The sequence below is a fragment of the Scleropages formosus genome, chromosome 16 (assembly GCF_900964775.1).
Source record: "Scleropages formosus chromosome 16, fSclFor1.1, whole genome shotgun sequence".
Lineage (NCBI taxonomy): Eukaryota > Metazoa > Chordata > Actinopteri > Osteoglossiformes > Osteoglossidae > Scleropages > Scleropages formosus.
In genome coordinates this window covers 14,877,547-14,899,451 of record NC_041821.1, presented here as the reverse complement: position 1 = coordinate 14,899,451, position 21,905 = coordinate 14,877,547, and the positions used below count along the sequence as shown (strand labels likewise).

At 44.3% G+C, this 21,905-nt stretch overlaps 1 protein-coding gene across 9 annotated transcripts in view; it reads right to left on the bottom strand.

Annotated features, from left to right (window-relative positions):
* Positions 1-21,905, bottom strand: part of LOC108927827 (nuclear factor 1 B-type-like) — an 89,923-nt gene that overhangs the window by 20,982 nt on the left and 47,036 nt on the right. For 5 of the 9 annotated variants that reach the window (XM_018741389.2, XM_018741390.2, XM_018741386.2 and 2 more), the window contains exons 3-8: positions 12,621-12,674; positions 10,429-10,497; positions 7,895-8,015; positions 7,061-7,179; positions 1,253-1,384; positions 505-689 (exon numbers count right to left, since the gene is read on the bottom strand). In XM_018741389.2, the coding sequence (XP_018596905.2) occupies positions 505-689; positions 1,253-1,384; positions 7,061-7,179; positions 7,895-8,015; positions 10,429-10,497; positions 12,621-12,674 (680 nt within the window). The remainder of the gene's footprint in view (positions 1-504; positions 690-1,252; positions 1,385-7,060; positions 7,180-7,894; positions 8,016-10,428; positions 10,498-12,620; positions 12,675-21,905) is intronic. The other 4 variants (XM_029258869.1, XM_018741391.2, XM_018741388.2 and 1 more) reach the window with 2 other exon arrangements.

Below are 21,905 nucleotides of genomic sequence, written 5' to 3'. Positions count from 1 at the left end.
CTACATTGAATGAGAACTGTTCAGTTTCTGCAAGTTCCTTAACACCTGAGTAAAGTTTCTGAACTCCTACCTGTTCTATAAGTTTGCACTACATTATCTTTTTAAAAAATGTACTCTCAACATGTTCTATTCACAGCTGTATATGTGATGTATGCTGGGTAAACGTGGTATTGAACTATCTAGCTGTACTTTAAGAATAGCGCGTCTGCATCTGCTGTATATATCTCTGTTGGTAGAATGCACCTTTCTTTTCTCTGAGTTGCATGCATGCTGTGTTGGAGGAAAGTGTCTGCTAAATGAATAAATGTAAATAAAGTATTTCAAAGTCTCAAAAAACACAAGCAAGAGCAAGAGTTTGCTTTCACTCTGTGATTTCCTCTGAAGCAGTATGTGTGTGCTGAAATTTTTCAGTTTCTGAATCAGGACCATAACAACACAAGTTGCATTTGTGTGTGTGTGGGTTTGTGTGTGTGTGAGGGCAGGGGACCTCGGGGTGCTGCCCACCTGGCTGCTCTGTGGACTGGACGGGTCGTACGACGGTACGTAGCTCTTCAGGGCCTCTGGGGGGTTGAGGTGTGGTGGATAGCGAATAGCAGAGTGGGAGAAGTAGGGTGACGGAGCTGGGGGGAGGATGGCCGGTGTTGAGAACTGCAGCGGTGATGGTGGTGGAGGGCTTCTAGTTGAAATAACTTGGAGAGGTGGAAAGCAAAGCGTGAGAAATACAATTATTTAAAACAACACAGCTTATGAGGGCACCAGCTTGCAACAGTCTACCTGAAAGACAGCAGGTGATGGTCAGAAAGGGTGCATTGTTAGAAAGAAATATCGGAAAAGCACTTAACATACAAATTTTGAAGTGTTTAGAATGTTTGAAGAAAACAATAAAATTACCCATATTTTCAGCTTTACAAATGATTATTACAGATTAAAAAGACTCAGTTCCAGTTATTCTTGGTAAACTCACCAAGGACAAAAACATTTGATGAGAATTACTGCTTGTTGACAAATCTTGTTATCCAAAGCCACCCACAGTTTTACTCATTTACCCACATGGACATTTTCAGTGGAACAATTCAGATTAAGAACAAGGGCACCCAAGTCACAGCTCCTCTAGGGTCTTGAACTCACAACCATAAGGTCACAAAGCCATTTCCTTAACCACCATACTCTCAGCTGGCCCTAGACCATTGCCTTGGGCCTTTGTTGACTGAAAACATTAAGAGGTGGGAATCCCCCAGCAGGTGACTCTTACCATTGTGCCCCACCCCAGTGAGGGCCGGGTGGTGATGGGGGAAAGTGTTGAGGCGTGCAGGGGAGTCCTGTGGGGAGGTGGGGCTGAACAGTGGCTTTTCGGGCTTCTTCATGGTGGGAGACGCCATGTCTGCTGGACAGGGTAAAGGGACAGGGCACAGCAGGTTCAGGACCAGGCTGGCCCACAAACCTGGGTTTTCACAGCTCTCTGACCAGCTGCTCAGGAACCTTTTAATCCAAAGGTATTCCTGTCTACCTTCACTGTTCTACTGAGGGAATTTACAGTAAGGCCTCCAATTCAAACAGTGCACATGTTCAACAAATATTTCATATATACACCGAGATGTTCAAAATTCATCTGTACATTTACAGGTCGACACAAACTTTGTGTATGCTGACACTTTTACTGTGTTTTTAAAGTTTAAAGCAAACAACGTATCCTTTTCACGTACAGAGTATACAAACTACAAATGCTCAGCTAACATGAAATTTTCTGTACAGAACTATCTATGAAATACACACACACACATTTTCAGAACCGCTTGTCCCTTACGGGGTCACGGGGAACCGGAGCCTACCCGGCAACACAGGGCGTAAGGCCGGAGGGGGAAGGGGACACACCCAGGACGGGACGCCAGGCCGCCGCAAGGCACCCCAAGCGGGACTTGAACCCCAGACCCACTGGAGAGCAGGACTGCGGTCCAACCCACTGCGCCACCGCACCCCCCTATCTATGAAATATGTAATGCAAAAAATTTTACATGGATATGATCACCTTAGATTCTCAGCAAACATTTTTTTGGGGAATTTGGGGAACAGATAAACTACAAATGTCCGAAAAAGGATCAACAAAGGCACAGACAATATATATTCATCATGTTGCTTCCATTGATATGTAAAACTAATGAAAACATTTTACACTATACAAAACACTTTAAAACCTAGCTAGAGATAACACTGAACTATTTGTTAACAGCTACAGTTAGATGAAGATCTACAACAGTGTAGCAATTATCCAAATACTTCCAGTTAAGGTACTTTGCTCAAAGGTATAGCAAGTCCTGCCAGTTAGCCACAAGTACAGGTCTCTCTACTATGTTCCCATTTCTTGCAGAACTGTTTCAAATTTCATGATAGTAAGATGTAATTTCATTGCCCTTTTGTTTTCTCCACGTTACACATTGCTTTGGACAAAAGCATCTGCCAAATGAATCAATATAAATTTAAAAGACAGTCTGTCTCACAAGACAACATGACGCAGAAATAAAGAGTAACTGACACTCTATATAACTTACTGATTCAGGGTGGGCCGCAGTTTGAGAGGTTCAGATGGATCTGTGTCATCTTCAAACTGGGACTTAGAGTTTGTGTTATTATTCGAGAGCCATGAGCAAACTGACACTCCTCACACTAGCGAGAGCACCCCTACACTGCATCTCCTGACTTGGGATGTGTAAATAAAAGCTCCTGTGTCGACTGAGTGCAGGCACCATGGATGATGGGCAACAGACGAACTGGGACCAATGACACTGAGTGCAGTGGGGATTTACGGGAAAACCACACCAGGCTGATTTCAAACATCCCCAGTGTTTGCAAAAGTAATTAAGATTCTACGGTGATGACGTGCACTGACGAACAACTCAGTTGAAGTCTTTTCCAATTTCTACACAAAGATGTGCGAGATAAGCAAGAAAAGAGGTGTATAAAGCAATTTTTTACCTTCACCAGGTAAGAAAGGTGCGAACAAAACTGAGATAGAGCAGACAAAAGCAACGAATGAACTTGCTGTTATCTCCACGAATACCAAAACAACCCAGTGAGATCAGACACAAACCCTCAACTATAAAAACAAAGAAAAATGGTTGAATGGATAAACAGAATATTTTTAAGAAGAAAATTAAGTGAAATCAAGCTCAGAATGAGAAACATTAGGGGTCTTTTTCACAAGCTTTTGCCTGCTGCATGAGGCTAAGTGGGTGGTCCAGATTACTTGTTAAATAATTTTTTTCCTCATTGTGCATAACATAGCACAGTAGAGCATCAAAAAGTCATTGAATGTCTTTCAAAAGAAGACATTTAATAACTTTAGACCAACAGGAAGAGAGAACATTAAATTTCCATTCAAGATTAAAAGTAAACACACCTTAATAAAAACAAGTTAACCAGCATGTGAGAGGCAAGGTTGAGTCATCTTTCAGAAACTTGTTCATATCACACCACAGAGTAACAAAGTTGTTGAAAAATATTCCTTCATATAAATACCTTCTGGGGGCATCGTTTGAAGGACAAAGATTCTGTGTATATGTATTTAAGTTCAAGGTAACAAACCTCCGTTTCTGCATTTTAGGAGCTCTCTTGGCCGAGAAAGGCCTGCACGTTTGTGAAATGCACAGATCTTGAAAGTTGATACAGCTTTATTGCAAGCAGCTGTTCGTCATCACGCCCCTTCCCAAGTTGAACCTCCCTTAAGCTGACAGAAAAGCAACAGCAGGAAAGGTTATAGTGGCCTACTTTGAGAGAGAAGGTAGGCTGAATGGAGTAAAAACTGTTATTTCATCTCATTCTATTCCATTTCATTTCAAAAGTCCTGCTTTAAAACAGCATTGGCAATGTTTTTCCTAGTACAGTGTGTGCAGTCATGTTGCTAGAAGATATAATATCCAAATTTAATATTCTACGCATGTAGCCTCTAACATTTTCTCAGAAGTTCAATGATTTTCTCATGACCAGCTCCTCCTCCCTGTTCAGCTAGAGATCTTAAACATTACTCTACCTCCTCCTCTTCATTCCAGCGCACCTAACCTTCCTGGCTACACCTTGGGAGCCTGAATCCTGCACTCAAGCCCTTTAGCACAGTACCAAAAGGAATACAACTGCCAAAACTGCTTCCACTATTCAGATGTCTGGGTGTAAAAGCTGACTCTGTTCTTTGCTTCTCCCAGCACGCTGCAGATCAGCTCTTGCAGACATACCCTCTTCAACACTTATACCAGTACTTCACACAGCACTGCAGACCTGGGTGATATTGTGCCTAGACTGCTACAAATCCCTCCTGTCTGGTCTTCCAGTCTCTACCATGAAGCCTCTCTACATGATCTAGAATATTGCTAACCAAGTTGTGTCTGATCTACCAAAGCATTCCTATGTATCTGCCCTCATCATCTCTCCTTTGCCTTTATATCAGGATTAAGACCAACAAGACCATGGAGGTGTCGTATTGTTTAATTGGGGTGGAAGAGTTTGTGGAATTGCTGCATTTGTTGAGGGTGAAGGCATCTAGCATGTGTGTGGAGGGGGGTGGATCTGGGTCAGACTGCACTGTTCAGCCTTCCTGAGGGTCGTGGGCATAATTCAACAAAACACCGACGAAGGGAGGTGCCAGTGCCCACTTGACAACCTCAATGAAATACCCATGTTGGCACCCTTGATGAGGTGGTTGAGGGAAAAAAATTTAGCGGTATGATCTTGAGTCATGCAGATGTATGATCGTATGGCCGGATGTCGTACAGCCATTATAATATACGCATGGAGAATAACATCTTGTTCCGTGTATATTAAATGTTATCATCCTAATGTTTTGAGTACTATTTCTTGAGACTGTTTGGAGGGTGTCTGTGGAAATATTTATAGATGTCCATAAAGTCCATCTTTTTTTCCCATTTAAAATAATGGGGAAGGACCTACAGACTTTGGGTATACAATACATTTGCAGGACCGAATTAGGTCGGTATAACTGGGGATACTTGTAGTGATTTGTGGCATATAACATGATACGGAAGCTTGTGCCCCATACCCTCCCCTTCCCACCTTCCTTTCATCTGCATACCCCCATCGACTGCTGCATGTTGCAGTGACTAGCAGCGGTCTGTCACCTCAAGTACCCCCGACATGAGTGTCACATGACCCACCAGCTGGCAGGCCACCTGTTAGTCAGGCTCCAGCGGCATGCACTCATCCCAGGGCACGTTCAAACGGGCATTGCAACACCTGTCACTAGCACACACCTGTTCACCTTGCAAACCAGCCCCACCTCCACCTGCCCAGCCAACCTCATTCCCATTATCCAGTAATACCCAGCATTCACATCCCATCAGTGAACCACAGCTCAAAATCCTTCAATACCATCTTCTGAAATTTGAAAATGAATACATTTCAAACATATCTTCAAGTCGAGGCAATACGGCAGTATACTGCAAAATCTGAAATGTAATATGAGCTAACTACAAAAATGTAATTACGCATATTGACAATATAGAATATATTATGTGATCATGTAGCATTAATTATATTTTTTATAAAGATAATGCATCTATCCATCCCCAGGATCACAAGCTAAAGAGGAAAACATCTGACCACCATGTTCCTCACCACAGGTGCAGTTCTGGAGGCACAAGTCAGAAACACAGGTCTATGATACATACATACAGATAGATTGACTGGAACCGTTTGTCCCAAGTGGGAATGTGGCAAACTGGAGCCTAACCTGGCAACACAGGGCATAAGGCTGGAGGGGGAAGGGACACACCCAGGATGGGACGCCCGTTCGTCACAGGGAACCCCAACCAGGCCTCAAACCCCAGACCCTCCAGAGAACAGAACCCAGTCAAATCCACTGCGCCACCGAACCACCACACCCCCCCTTACAGATCCATGAAACAGGCTTAAATTTCTCCCACTTGAAAAACTCACATTTAATTTGCATGACACTTCTAATTAATTCTTGAATATCTAGGCACCCTTCTGAAAGTTATCAGAAAGTGCTACAAGATCATACCAGTGATAAAGTGTAACTTTTTGACCCTGAGCCCTCGTTCTATGCATGTGGACACGTTCAAATTTTCTTCGTGTGCTATCGCTACCTACCTGCTGTTGTGAGCATGTACTGTTCATAAAACCAATTAAAAAAGAAACAAAGGTATGTCAACATTAATGATTAGTGGGAAACCGAATGACTGCATTTTATGTTTACTTTGAGATGACTGGTGACCTGCCTGGGCTCATGTGCCCTACATGACAAGGCTCCAGCAATCATATGGGACACAGTCTTCACACAGGTGTACTCAACATATGCATGCTTTGGGAGACGTGGAAAAGCACTCACACCCGTCTTAATACGACAGTGATGAACTGCCATGGTTATTTCATCTGAAGTTCCCCCAGGAGCGTAAACAATAAGTACACAGTCAGACCAAAGCACAGAGGCCTTCCCCGGGTGGGAGTTAATAACCTTGTCAGCAGGAACGAACCCATATTTTACCCAGCATCCTTCGCAGCTCTTGCACAGAGCTCAAAAGAGCACATGTACGTCCGCACACAATCAATGGCACAGGACGGCTTGTTCGTGTGCATATTCCTCCGGTCAGGGGTCATCTGGTCCAGATGCGGTCAGACATGTTTCCATTTCTTTTCTACTTGAAAATCATACAGTATCCCTTTCCAAGTGTTCTAGCTGGCACACTTCCAAAAAATTATCAGCATGGTGATGGAAGCAGGTAGCATAACGTATTGTTAGAGTAACGTAATACTTATTAAAGTGAACATTACATCTTGCATTGCCCTTGTACACTTGAGCTAGGTACTTCAACCAAATTGCTTGCATCAGGTAGCATGGTGGTTAAGGACATCAAACTGAAACCAAAATATTTCCAATACAGTACCACTGAAAAGTCTTACCCTTTAAAGAGGTAATCCTGAATTGTTCCAGGAAAGCATCCTTGTGAAACAATTTATGTATTTTGCTTTGGATAAAAGTTTTGCCAAGCAATAAAATAATGAGAATATTGCTCAGTCACTGTAATGAAATCCTTACCTTGATCTCTCTCATGCCAGGTCCGACTGCCGCTGGCCGGAGAGTTGGGTGTTGAGTAAAAGTCTCCAGAGGGACTTGTCTCCATGCTGTCCTCAATGGCAACGGTCTTGGGCCGTTTGCTGTGTGGAAAAGGACCGCTTATTTTCATATACAGCTTATTCAACAGCAGTCCTCTGTGAACCACCTGATTCAACCCAAAGTCTTCTGTGAATGCACTTAACTTTCTAGGTGAGCTTATACTGGTGTGAGGCATTCTGGAAATCCTGATAGACTAAATTAAGATTTATCCATTTAGCTGATGCTTTTCTCAAAGTACATTACAGTGTTGGGCTCCTTACAATGATTTACCCATTTATACAGCTGAATAATTGTTACTGCAGCAATTCAGGGTAAGAATTGTGGTCAGAGGGGGTGTGGTGGCACAGCAGGTTTGACCAGGTCCCACTCTTTGGCAGGTCTGGGGTTCAAGTCCTGCTTGGGGTGCCTTGTGATGGACTGGCCCCCTGTCCTGGGTGTGTCCCCTCACCCTCCAGCCTTGTGCCCTGTGTTGCCAAGTTAGGCTCTGGTTTGCTGCGACCCTGCTCAGGACAAGCAGTTTCAAACTGCGTGTGTGTGTGTGTGTGTGTGTGTGTATGTATCTTATTCGGAGGGACTACAGCAGAAGGTGGGATTTGAACCTGGACCCTGCCAGTTGCAACATGGCAATTTTTTTACCATAATACCACATGTGGTACATGCTTTGTGACTGTGAGAATGTGTGAGAGAAGAGTAAACCACAACAAGAACAACAGCTGATGTTGCCCGCTGTCTGAAGACCACGCAGCGAGGGCCAACCTGCTGGGTGGCGAGGGCAGCGACCGGTGAAGACCCACGCCTGAGTTCAAGTCATGGTAGTATGGCTGACTTGGCATGTCGGCAATAGAGAAGTTCACAGCCGCTCCTTGGGTGATTGGTGCTGCGATGACACACACGACACAAATGCACACACAGTGAGGGGACCTTTCCCTGCTTATGAGCATTCCAGCTGACAGAAATGTACCATAAAAAAGCAGGAGAGTGGCAGAAAAGACTCTTCATGAGCTGGTTAACTTGAGAAGCATTTGATCAGCATTGTTTGAGTATGGCTTGGCTTGAGGCAAAGGTGCAGCAGAAATACAGGTTCAACTGCCACATGAAGAACCCAAACATCAACAGCAAAAAGTTCAGCAGCATTAGCTGAGATACAAAAGGTTCCTGTGCAAAATAAAACAGAGAATATCTTCAAAAAATGATTTTAAAAAACTATATTTTATGAATGCATGACACAACAAGTAATAGTCATGAGCAGAACATGTATTTCACTGCACCATAAACAATTTCACTGGTTGGTTTGTGTTGACGGAATTAAAAATTTGTGAAATGCTTAGACATTTTTTAATGTGCTGCTATTTTTCATGCAGAAGTCAGCCAGACTGCCTCCTGTGTCTTTCTATGCCTCAGCACTATCAAATTTCGAGGATGGAAGTGTCACATTTACATTTATTCATTTAGCTGATGCTTTTATCCAACGTGACTTACAATGTTAAGCTACCTACAGTTATTTACCCATTTGTACAACTATGTAATTTTACTGCAGCAATTTAGGGTAAGTACCATGCTCAGGGGTACTACAGCTTGAGGTGAGATTCAAAACCTGCAACCTTTGGGTCCAAAGGAAGCAGCTCGAAGCACTACGCTACAAGCTGTCCCCAATACTAAAATCAGGTTAAAAGACTAAAAGTCTTAAAATAAGATATTTTTAGAAAGAAATTCTTTGTTGTAACCTGCCTCAAATTCAAATGTACGTGTGATACAAGAAAATCCTTGTGAAAAAACAACCCATATCAACACTTCACAGCCTTTCTTCAGTGATAAAGGACTGTACGCAATAAGAAAACAGAATACAGGCTTGAATTTTAACAAATTTTAACAAATATCGCATAAATTAATGTGTTTTCTATCAGCTGAGTCAACAAGCAAGTTTTTAAATGCTTAAAAGCAGCTACCTTATTTGTATAATGAGAAAATGCCATAAAATATGTCTTGAAATAATTATGCAACACTTTTTAAGTATTGGTCAAATATGAGTTTCGCAACACGACAAATGTTGACTAAATGCAAAAAAAGAACAAGATCATGATGTGACTCATACATATTCAATCACTTGAACAGTATGCAGTTCATATACTGTACAACTACTGAGTAACACTTCACCTTTACTCAAACGACCAAGTTCACAACACTGAAACTATGCTGATTTTTTTATAGCTTAATTTATTCAAGTTAGTCAACTCGTGCAATGTTTTGAATGGAAAGTTCAAAGAGACAACATAGTTGGCACCTAGCGCGCATGTTTATCATTAAGATCAAATGAAACTTCTGTCAGGTATTTGTGCTTCTTTATTGTAGGTATTGTACTACAGGATGCATGCCTTAGGAAAATGCATAAATTCCAAGGTGGCATGTTTATTATGTAAAGCAGGGTGCGTACCTTGGGAAAACACATAAATTCCTGGGTGGCACACTGCAAAAATTGTGCTGCGAGGCAAATGCAAACATGTCCCTTTAAAAACGACGGCTGTGTGGGATATTTGCGAGGGAAGACAACGGTGGCGAGGCCAACCGCAGAGTGTATTATTTGAAACTCGTTAAGTCCCCAGCTCTCTGGAAGTCATTGTGGCTGGCAAGGCGGCAGCGGTTTGGCTGCGGGGGGGAGCTGAGTGCCGATCCCTCTGTTGTGGGCTGAGGTTTACCAGCAGTACCGCAGTACCAGGCTCGGCGGCAGCAGCACACCACTGGCAGCCGAGAGGCAGGCTCCTTCGCTTTACACTGATCAAAATCTACCAACTGTCCACTGCTGTCCTTCCACTTTGGGCAGTCAAAAAAGGATCCAAATCAATTTCAGAAAATAAAAAATTTGTCAAGATCCTTTTTCTCTCTTGCTGTATTTATGTACATTTCTGCAGCTTTGTTTTTTCTAATTCATTGCTGACAAATAATTATTTTTCAATAATTTCATGTATGGCAGAGAACATGCTGTATGCTGTTTCATACCCAAAATAAATGTAATTTCAATCGGTTTTTCTACATAATTTAAAAAAAAATTGTAAAATATTTATAAAAATGTGTTAAATATTTTTGAGAATTTTTGTCATTACATGCAATATACAATTCAACATTTTTAACAGATTACCAGGCCATACTCACAGAATGACTGTGATCAGGGAGGGTATGTAATATGGCAATCCCCAAGAGACTAGCATGACCTCAGGTCCTGTGCTTGTCTAAAATAGGATTTTTTTTTTGTCTGACGCCAATGCCTGACGAAGGACAGCAAGTGACCGACTTACTTCTGGAGATGCGGATGAGCTCTGCAACACTGAAGACTCCTGATTTGATGAAACTGTCTTCCAAGTATTCTGCAGGGAAAGCAAAGAAATTAAGGTATAGCTACCAAAAACAGTTGTCTTTAGACAAACCTTTGTGAGTTTTTTACACCAGGTAAAAATGCACAAAGAACAAGTTCATTATTAGCTTAATTATACAGTGCTAGTAATGAGATAATTAGTTTAAATATTGCCAACTCCGTTAGTCACTGACAGTCACAATAAACAAAGGCATCAACTAATGAAAGAAAAACAACTCTCAACAGTGGAATGTTGCCTGCATTATATTTTTCATTATTCACTGATAAATTCCCCATTTTGAAACGTTGTTCCTTCCTGAAGAATGTACTGCACTGGAAAAATTACTTTATTATGCAAAGGCTAAAAATGAACAGTTATAACAAGCTGAGTAAAACAGATCCACCTCAGCCAACAAATTATAATAGCTTAATGATTGTACAGCGAAATTGTGCATCAGGACTCCTAAAGACTCAGTTTAAAAACAAAAGTTGCTTACACAAATGACTGCTACACAAGAGTGCAGCAGTATCCACATTTTAAGCTACGGAGGTAGCGATAACTGAGGACAGACTATGCACTCAGTAGCCAAGGGCAAGAACAACGAATGCTTTGTTGCAACATGTTGGTATCACCTGAAAAGGTTTCTCACACAAGAAAGAAAAAACCTCCTTTCAGAAGCTGCTGTTAGTCGCTCTATAGCATATTCAGATTTCATTGACAATTTTCAATCTCTAAAATGTCGCCCTTGACAGTAAATTTAGCGTACTCGAAATTTTCCTCATCAGCGTTTGGCCATGCAAAAAATGTGTGGAAGGTCAAGTGGTTGGGTGGACACTGTCGTGCTCTGAGAGAGTGTCGCTGGCCATATCCTTCATCCTCTCCATCTCCATCTGTAGACTGATGCTAAGGCATCCCGTGTTCGTACAACTGGGGCCAGTGAGGTTCCCCGGGAGCTTACTTAATTGCTTTCTGACCATCTAGGACGAATGTGAACTTTGTTGAGCCCTGCCTTATCCCTCTCAACCGATGCTAATCCCATCAAGACCTAATCCTTAGGCCTTCTGAGTTCATTCCCTTGCGTGAGGTTGGGCAAGGTTAACTGTTCTGTTCACAGTACCTTGGTTTACTATTTATAAGACATGGAAGGCTGGCTAATGCAGGATGGCTGAAGAACACAACTCAGTAATGGGTCCTTCATTGATACCAAAAGCATTTCAAACTGCCCTTTCAATTCAAAGTCCTCATTGTCGGATCAAGCTGCAGTTAGAGGTCAGGGTAAAAAATCCGGTCTTGCTTTCACCTATTAAAAGTACAAAAAATGTGCTTGTGTAATCCCGGTGCTCAAATTCATAGCAGGAATGAATATCTGTTTGGTAGGTTGCACAAGGTTGGAGTGTGTTGTCACATTCTCTCAAAGTAACGTGACATGGTCATGGTACTGGCGGCTTAAACTGCATCCTTCAACATGACCATTGCTGGCCTTTATTGACACAAGAAGCAGCTGGTCCATAGGCTCATGAGCTAACTCCTCTGCAGTTTCCCAACCAGCTCTTCCGGCACCACAAACACCACAAGTGACAGAGGAAACATCCTCCTGCCGCTGACACCTTTGGAAAATTACCACTTTGCCCAATGTCAAGCTGCTTACACTATCAGGCTGCTGATATAAAACAATGTCCAAAGGCTCGTTGTTGAAAGCAGAGCTGCTAGAGGAATGTCTAACGGTTGACTGAATGTCAGCCCTAAGTAGATGGGCTTGGATGTGAGCCAAGCAACTTGGGGAGGGGGCTCAAAAGCATTCCGCCTTGAAATGTCGTTATCGCCATCTCATCCAAAGTGCTTGAAGGAAGCTGTCCGAATTCATAAACCTTCAAATAAACAATGAAGGGATTTCGAATGAAGACACTAGGATTTTATGAAATGGCTGCACCCCAGCTGCATTGTTCTACTGCAGATTCTTTAAAGAAGCCATTGATGGAAGGCTCTTGTAAACACACAGTGGGAAAATACTTTGGAGTAAAGAGGGATGCAATGGACGGGCAGCTCCAATATGGCACTTGGCACTCCCATACCCTGAAAGAGGAGGCACGGCACTCTGGGCCATGTCAGAAGCACGGCCATGTGGCTGTACGCACCTGGAGGGTTCTTGCCTGGCTCGTTGTTACTGGGACTTCCCGACTGCTGTGGCTCTGAAAACAGAACAAAAAAAAACAAACAAACAGAGTTTACCATGCTGGCTCAGATGTAACTACCTTAATTATTACTTTTATCACACTGTGAACCAAGTTATGCACACTTGAAGTTTCGCTCATTGTCTTTGCATTTTTCTCAAAAAATTGTAATTGGCATTTGCCTGACCATAAATGTTGCCTGTAATCGAGTAGTAATATATAACAAATCACTTATAGTCATTATAATCTATAAGAATACTTTGAATCTAGAATCTTGCATACTGCCATGATCATAAATACATAGCTGTAGCAACTCTTTATATTTAAACAATGTTTTGCGTTTAAAGCATGCGCCTGTGTGCCCTTTTCAATAAATGCCTACAGCGAGCTGAAGTCAGCAGCAGTGATATTTAAACACAACCCAGATGTGCGTGAAAACCCATTTGCAGAGGGGAGGGAAAACATTAAAATTGATTTTAAATTCCACAGGGTGCCTGGTGAAGTACTTTTCTCTGCGGAACCCAGGTTTGCGCTGTACTGTGGAGAGTTGCAAAGCGTACAGGACCTTAACTGCAGCACATTACTGAGAACGTGTGACAGGAGGCAGCTGATATTTTAGTCTCCCGCATGGCAACATTCCTGCTGATTTGCATATTATGTTTGCACGCTTGATGCCTTAGGTTGTTACCTCAAGATGCTAACCTCGTTTGTCATGATCACACCTATGATTAGTCATTCTGGCAACTGGTATGACCATGTCTGCACAACAGTTCAAATACATCCACTTAAAACACAGTGAAACTGGAGATTACAAACTCAGTCCACCACTGGAAGAGCACACCACTTTACAAAAACTGGAATCCTGGACACAAAAACTTTCAGAGCGCTTTGTTTCAGACTACGCAAAACAGCTTGGAAACAGGAACGCGCAAAAGCCAGGATGTATTGACAGGATAAAAGTTGTGTGAGCACAGTGTGTGTGCGTGTGTGTGTGTGTGTGTGTGTGTGTGTGTGTGTGTGTGTGTGTGTGTGTGTGTGTGTGTGTGTGTGCGTGTATGTGTGCGTGTGTGTGCGTGTGTGTGCGTGTGTGTGCGTGTGCGCTCCAGTCCCTTGCACACATAGTTCCTTAACGTAAAGAAAGAACAAATGTGGGAGAGTGAACTCAAACAGCCCATCGAAGCGACCCCACTTCGCCCAAGAACGGGCCCAGTAAGCTTACTTTCACAAGTTAGAAAGCCAAAAAGGCAAACCATTGGGGTTTATTTTCTTTCGCCTAAAAATGACCATTAAACAGCACTGTAAAAACGGAATGTTCTTGGCTTGGGCTCAAAAATGACAAAAAAAGGGGAGGGAACAGGACCATACATTAAACACGGGGGTGAAAAAACATGTTTCCTTGGGCTTAACCCTTCCACGGCTCTGCGCAAATCCCGCTTTTTCCTCAGTGCCTTCTCCGTGGTATTCCTACCATCTTCCCCTTTGTCCCGCTCTGCTATTAATGCCCGTACGTTAACAGTGAAGCAGCTGCTAGCAGAGAGGAAAAACACCGTAGGGTTGCTGGTCCAAGTCATGGGGGCTCCTGCTGCAGAACTGCTCCAGTGAAACACGCAGCCCTACTAATAGGCAAATGAAGATAATTTTGATAAATGAGTGTTGAAGTGACATTTCTTCCACATTTGCAGCTGCAAAAGCTCAATAACCTTTACACAAATGGTGTATAGACATTACTAGCTGTTCCACGCATTACTTTTTAGCTAAAACTTTGTCATCCCATCCAGATTTCAGACAGTACTACAGTACTTTATACAGCAGAACGCCGTTGAAGCGTCTCGAAATCTTAATTTGGGGCTACGAACAGCACACTGGTCGGTGTTTTGGAAAAATCTCATGAAAATTTGAAAAAAATACTCAATAAATTTTTGAAAATGTTCTCTGGTATATTCGGAGCACACGTAAACTAAAGCAGACATTAATTAGCATTTTCACATATCTGTTAAAACCCCATTTTTCCATTAAACACCTGATGCTAGAACTTACATTTACATTTATTAATTTAGCAGACGCTTTTGTCCAAAGCGACGTAAATCTCAGCAAAAGTACAATTTATGCATTACGTTAAGAGAAAGAGACAGAGCTGCAGACATGTGACTCAAATAACCATAGTTTGTTGCTTTCTACTTGCTGCACCGAGGTTCATCGTTCAAGTAGGTGCATAAGACACAGGATAGACAAATCACGATACCCTCCCACCAATTTTTTTTTTAAATATTATAAGACACACAAATAAGCAAGTACAATGCCAGAGTAGTGGCTGAATAAAGGTTGTATCTAGGGAGAACTGGAAAACTTTTTGTGCCTGAGCTGCCATGCTGCTCATTGACTGCTGAACTTTAAAAAAAAAAAAAAAAAAAAAATAGGACAAACGCAGCTGTGGAGGGAAAGCTCGTTGCATGTGGGGGAGCACAGCCAAGGAGTGGGGGGCGGGGGTGCTGGGCCTGGGGTTCAGTGCTCTGCACCTGCATGTGCCTTCCACACTCACCAGGCGCCAGCAGCTTCTCACAATCCAGTGGGCCCTCAGCAGTCCCATCTCCCCCCACCTGGCACCGTCCCACTGAACCGCAATTCCTTGCTTTCCCCTTCTGTGACGAGACATGTTTTTTGCAGAGGGCAAAAAAACAAATTGCGCGGCTCGGCAATTCAAAGGCTCTTCCTCGGGCCCCGCTGATGGAGGCACCCGCGTGAGTAGGACAGAGCGAGGAGGCCACGTTGGAACGAGACACGCTTACGGTGCGATTCCCTTCTTTCATCACACCGGCTCTGTTACCGTGATTTGTTCACCAAAGTGCTGCAGTCAAAAATCAAATTAGATATTATGACTGAAAACAAATTAACTAAGACCAGACACACATCACTTCAGGGCATTTATTAGGTACATTTCAGCTTGCATGTTCTCCCCATTTTCATGTGGGCTTCCTTCAGGTACTCTGGTGTAGTCCTGCAGGCCAAGGACATGTGTTGCAGGAGAACTGGCATCTGTAAATGGCCTATATTAAGTGAAAGTGTGTGTGTGTTGCATTACTCTGGTGTACTGTATAAGTGTGTGAATGATTGCAGGCAGTTCAGTGTATCCGGCACTGTAAGCCATCTTTGAAAGAGGCTGTTTAATGCTACACTGTCACTTGCCGAAAAAAAAAGCATCTGCTAAATGAACACACGTAAATATGCGTTGCACCTGATATACTGCATTTGCACTGCTATAGATACGCATCATCTGTTTGGGTTCCGAAAACCACCAATTCTTCTGACAACACCGATTTATTCATTCAGAGAACAGGGTAGTTTTTACTGGAGCAATTGAAGGCAAGTACCTTTCTCAGTAGTACTATAGCAGCAGGTGGGATTCAAACCTGCAACTCAAATGCTTGCTAAAATTAAGGTTTAGAGCTCTGTCCTGAAACGCAAATCACTCTGGGCTTCCCAGTTGAGCAGCTTTCTATGAGCGCCGCAAGACAACGTGCCCTTTAAATGTGTCGAACCCCTTTCAATAGTGCCCAGTTCTGTGTCTCAGGTGTGTACCGGGCAATGGTGTGGCCTCACATATCCCAAAAGGGCCCGTGCCTGTAGAACATCAGAGCGGAGCCAGTTCTTCAAGCAAGACATAAGGGTGTTTCCAACAGAAATTAAACACAAAACAGAGCTGAAATGTAGCTGATAGGAAGGGGATGAAAGAAATCTCTTAGATCGTTATTAGTTGAGGGAAATGCTTTGCATGCCTTACGTGCGACTTTGTTGAACAATGCATCCTCAAATAAAAAGATAATTACTTTAACAACACAGTCATCTGTGACAATATTCATTTAATACAGAAGCAGAAAGAAGGGTTGGACGCCTCCCGTCCAGCCGAGAATGTCACTGTCGTCACGTGGCACCGTGGGAAATGTCACAGCTGATGACAGACAGGCACCTGTGCTTTGTTTGCTCTGCAGTCACCGATCAAGCTCCATCCCTCCCACACCAAAAGCCTGCAGAAGGATTGTGGCTTGCAGACACCTGCTGATGAACTCACATTTCCCTTTGTCCCAAGCGCCCCCACCCAGTCTGAAACTCTGCTTTCTTGGGACTAATTAAAGTGTTCCAGGTTCTGGTTTTTTTTCCTTTGCCAAGGAGGTGAAAAAATTAAAACTTAGCTGGAGAAGTTTATTGTGATGGTGACAAATGGAAACATGCGCATTTGGAAGGACACCAGGATTTCTTATTAGGGATTTACGTTTACGTTGCGGAAATACTCTTCACTATGTCAAAATCTTTACATTAAAGATTAATGTGATTGTTGGGAACAGTCTTCAACAAACTGTTTCATTTCACCCAAGATCCTACCACCAGGGTGAAATACAGACCTTAATGAGAGGGAAGAGTGCTGGTGCAAAGAAAATGAGTCCTAGAAATTGATTTTCATCTCATATGTTTCCACATTATTGTCATGTTATGTGTTGACAGTTGTATACTTGAAAATCACATTCAAGGATTTTTTTTGCAACAATCTCGATTTCATTTCACCGACTAACCAGCCACATTTTCCAATTCTTTTTCAAACATTCTGGATAATATATTTTTCAAAAGAATAAGGTGATTTGCTTTGGGGGGGCGCAGCGGGTTTGGCTGGGGCCTGCTCTGTGGTGGGTCTGGGGTTTGAGTCCCACTTGGAGCACCTCGCAGTGGACTGGCATACCGTCCGGGGTGTGCTGGCAGTCTTAAAAGTGTCCCAGAAACTGGATGCGCAGTCCAAAAAGAGCTGGTTGAGAACTCAACAACGCAGCTAAATCCATCATTTGGCGAATATAAAAACGTGAATTAATTTGAGAGCAGTGACAGCAAACTCCTAAGACGCTGACCGGCGATGGCAAGCACACCGTGGGGGGTTCAGCTCAGAGCCGATACGGGACGCGCAGGAACGATCCAGAGAGTTCTGTGGACCGGAAGGAGTTCCCTGGCAGCCGCTCTGAGGGGCCGGGCTGGTGCTAGGACGCCGTGCAGGAGGAGGGCCTTTTCTCCTGGCAGCTGAATCTGGCAGCCGGAGCGCTGCTAGCACACATAGCCTGTCATAGGTTGTCAAAACACAGGCATCACGGGAGTGGGTAGAAGCATGGGGGAGAGGGGAAGGGGCTCGTCCGCATTCGTCCCGATCGCAGCCGCTCAATGAGGCGCAACAACAACTCCGCCACAAGGCCCCAACCCCCCGACCACAACACACTCCCCATCCCACTGTCAGCTGCTGTGGCATAGACCCTCGGAGCAGAACAGACGTTGAGCGCAAGTCATACGGAGTGCGCAAGGCCCGCCCTCAAAGCCTGGAAAATTGCTGCCAGAGCCGAGAGCGATCCTCCCGCAGCACGAGGAGGCAGCCGGTGCCCAACAGCATGTGTGATGCGGCAGCCATCAAACAGCCATAAATGCCAGAAGGTGTACAGCACAGAGGCACAGAGCATTGTGTCGATGCTTCACTGCAGCTGGACCGTGCACTTGAACATGGGTTCGAATCTGGTTTCCTCTGTGTGGAATTTGCAAATTCTTCCTGTGTGAGTTTCCTCTGTGGGGTACTCTTGTTTCCTCCCAGAAACATGTATTTCAGGTGAACTGGTGACTCTGAATTGCCCTTCTTGTGTGTGAATATGTTTAACTGTGTTATATTGCGCTGATATACAGATTGGTGGATGACTACAAAGAGTTTAGTGTATCCAACATTCTAAGTCACCTCGAAAAGACAAATACTAGTCAAGAATACAATGACACAGGTTATTTCCGGCCCTTTGAGAAACTCATAGCCAAAGGGTTTGGCAGTTTTGCAAAAGCTGGTCGGGCACTTTCTGCAAAACTTGAGAAAAGCACAGGGATCTGGGACGCTCTCAGACGAGCGCAACTTCCCATCAGGTCTCCGGCACAGGTCCCCCGCAGGGAGTGGGCAGGGCTTCCTCCGGATGCCGAGGGGCGACGGGCCTCTCTCTGCGGATGGACGCGAGCCTCGCGCTACACTGACCACAGGGCCTCCTAATCCAATCTGTCTGTTTTTGCCTGGTTACCCCCATGAAACCGCTAATTGGGATCACACTGGCAGCGGTGGAGCCGGCCATGCACTCGGCCCTAATTGGGGATAACTGGTCTGCTGATACAGCCAGAACAAAGATTAAAAACTGAAAAAACAGCAAAGAATGAGACATACAGAAAGAGGGATGAGAGACAGAGAAGGGGCAGGAGGAAAATTTCTAAAGGAACAAAACTGAATTTTTAATCAGCTCTCCTTCCATTATTTGGGTTTTACAGTTTTTTTAATCCATTTAGCTGATACTTTTCTCCAAAGTGGCTTAGACTATTAAGCTCCTTGAAGTTATTTATCCATTTATACATTGATTTTTACCATATTGATTCAGGGTATGTATCTTGCACAAGGGTACTGCAGCAGCAGTGGAGATTTGACCCCAGGTCCTTCCGGTGCCAGGTGGCAGCTCTCACCACCACACCACCTGCTGTCCCGTAAGTCATACATACCCGACAGGGATTTGTATTATTTTGCTGACTCTCTGCCATCTGTAAATAATTAGTTGAAATCCTCAGTGTGTATTAGCCCTCGTCTCACATGAGCATACGGCTGTTGAACCGCTGCTGAAGGCTCGCCGCGTGTCCCAAGTCCCCCTCACAGAGGGAGAAAGATGAAAGCAAAAGGCCATCAAGACGGCAGTTCAGGTCTTGTCCCATAACAGCCGATGTGGACGTGCATGGAGAGCGCGGGCTGCTGTGTCTCTCCTACATCTTTGCTCTTAGGAAGCACCAGTCGCACCTCGGCAGCAGTCCTTCCCTCCACCCCATCTGTAACGCATCGCAACACACTTTTACGAACGGACCCCCTTCCACTCTCGCCGGCTCCCAGATGAGACCAACGTTCACTTTGGACCTTCCTACCCACGATCCCCTTCTGCTGGCCTCACCGAAAGTAATAACGTCATCCGGACACTTTCTCTCTTGGCTTCAGCTGCATACGCGCACATAGAGACTGACGCGCGCACGCGCCGGCACGCACAGCAAGCTCGGCAGGCGCAAGTCGACATTTCGGGAGCTGCTTGGCAGCCATTTTAAACAGGCATTGAACCTGCTTCCAGATGAGCGTGCGGCTCCCAAGCTGAACGGCAGGTCCTGGTGTTCACGTAGAGCACTGGGAGAAAGTGGGAAACGCCTCGCGACCGCAGACCACTCGAGCTGCCGGAGTTTCCACGACACAGCTGTATCAGTGTAAATATTTAATTTGGCCGCGGCGCACAGCCACCGCTCCTCCGGCCCATGTTTACGGAGCACAGGAGCCTCCCCTTCAGCCGCGTTAGGCCTGGCACATCCCTCGCACCCCTGGCCGCAACTCTGGGCAACCGAGCCAAAAGGCATTTCGCGCGCTGGGGCGGAGTAGATGGTCCGAGGGCTTCTCATCCATACCCTCTATTTCCACGTGCGCCATTCTGTGGTTACCGGTGCAGCTTACAGCAGTCAAAGAGAGAGCAAGGAAAGACCAAATGGACAGATATGACAGTGTTCCCTTGGGAGGGACATCACTGAACAGATTCTGCTGCAGTCCTATGGCTGCTAGAAGCGAGAGGTCACCTGTCCCAAGCCGCCCAGAGCCACAAAAGAACGACAGCTCACGCGAACATGGCCAGACCTTTGATAACCAGACACTGGAATGACTGGAAAGTCCAGTGCATCACAATATAACTTTTAAAATAAATTCTCTGGAGCTTTTCCAATAGGAAAACATATACAAATTGGAACAGGAATTCCAACAAACAAAATATATATTTATTTCAATATTTCACGAGCTTCCCAGGCACACAACTCAAAATACCACAGACAATATTTTATTAAATTTAGATTTGGTAAGGAAGTGCTGTATATGCTGGCCTGGAAGCTTCGCGCAATGCAGATCTTATGTTATATTCCTCTCACATGCACCAAAAAAGTTATGCTAAAAAAGATCGCATACAGTGGCTTTATAAAATATTGTGTTGTGTTGCAGATCCAATTCAGAGCAGGGTGATTTATTTGCCATCGATCAACACACAATACCATATAGTGATAAAGTGAAAAAAAAACCTTTTTTTATTGAATTTTTGCAAATTTATTGTAAACGAAAAAAACTGAAAGAGCTCGCTTTATGTAACTATTCAGAGCCCTTGCTATGACACTCCAAATTGAGTTCAGATGCGTCATTCCTTTTGATCATCCTCGAGACGTTTCTAGAATTCGACTGTACCTCACCTGTGGCAAATTCACTCGATTGGACACGGTTTCGGAAAAGCGCGCACCTGTCTTTAGAAGGTCCCGCAGTTCAGCGTGCTCAGCAGAGTAAAAACCAAGCTCTGTCGCTACGGCTTATTGTGTGTTGATCGATGGCAGAAAAAAAAGAATCAGTTCCATCCATTTCGAAATAAGTCTGCCGCAAAACAACGTGTGGAAACAGTGGAGGGGTCAGTACTTTCTGAAGGCATTGCATAGGATACATCGGAATTACCGACTGGACGCCCTCTCCCCCACTAATCCGGCCATGTGAAGATGAACTGTTGAACTGTATCCTGAGTCACAGCAGCCGCTTCACATGCCAGCACATGCGGACTGGGAGAAGAAAATGGATATGTCATGTACTTTCTTTTTCTACGAAAAAATCGTCACATGTTCTCTACCAGAATATGCATGTATGAACACAAGACATGTTGCTGACTGTAGCAGTCAGTTCGACTAATTTGCTGCTAGCTGAAGGAATTTGCAGTCACAAGAAGGGGTCACGGACGCCCCAGATTTGTTAATGGTCACGAACTTTTGCGTCTTGCGTTCCCAGAGTTCTGCGTCAGATTGGAGAAAAGTGTGTGCTATATGAACAGACGTAAACGTCACGGACACCAAGAACTCGTCTGCAGTCTCAGAGGGGGAGGGACAGGGCAGGTCCAAATCAGAGGTTCGGGGCATGACGTTGGCTGAGCAACTGGAAGGTTTCAGCATCAACAAGCAGCATAGTGTGCGACCCTGCTGTGGCAAAATGTGAGACACACACGTGAGGGAGCTGACACAGAGCTACCCTACCATGTTCCTTCCAAGTAGCACAGAATGCCTTCCTGGTGTGACCTGGGATCCCAGCACTGGCCCTCCAACATATGTTTTAGACTTAGCTCCCTCTATACCTATCATATGTAGAAACAAACACACAAATGCACGCTG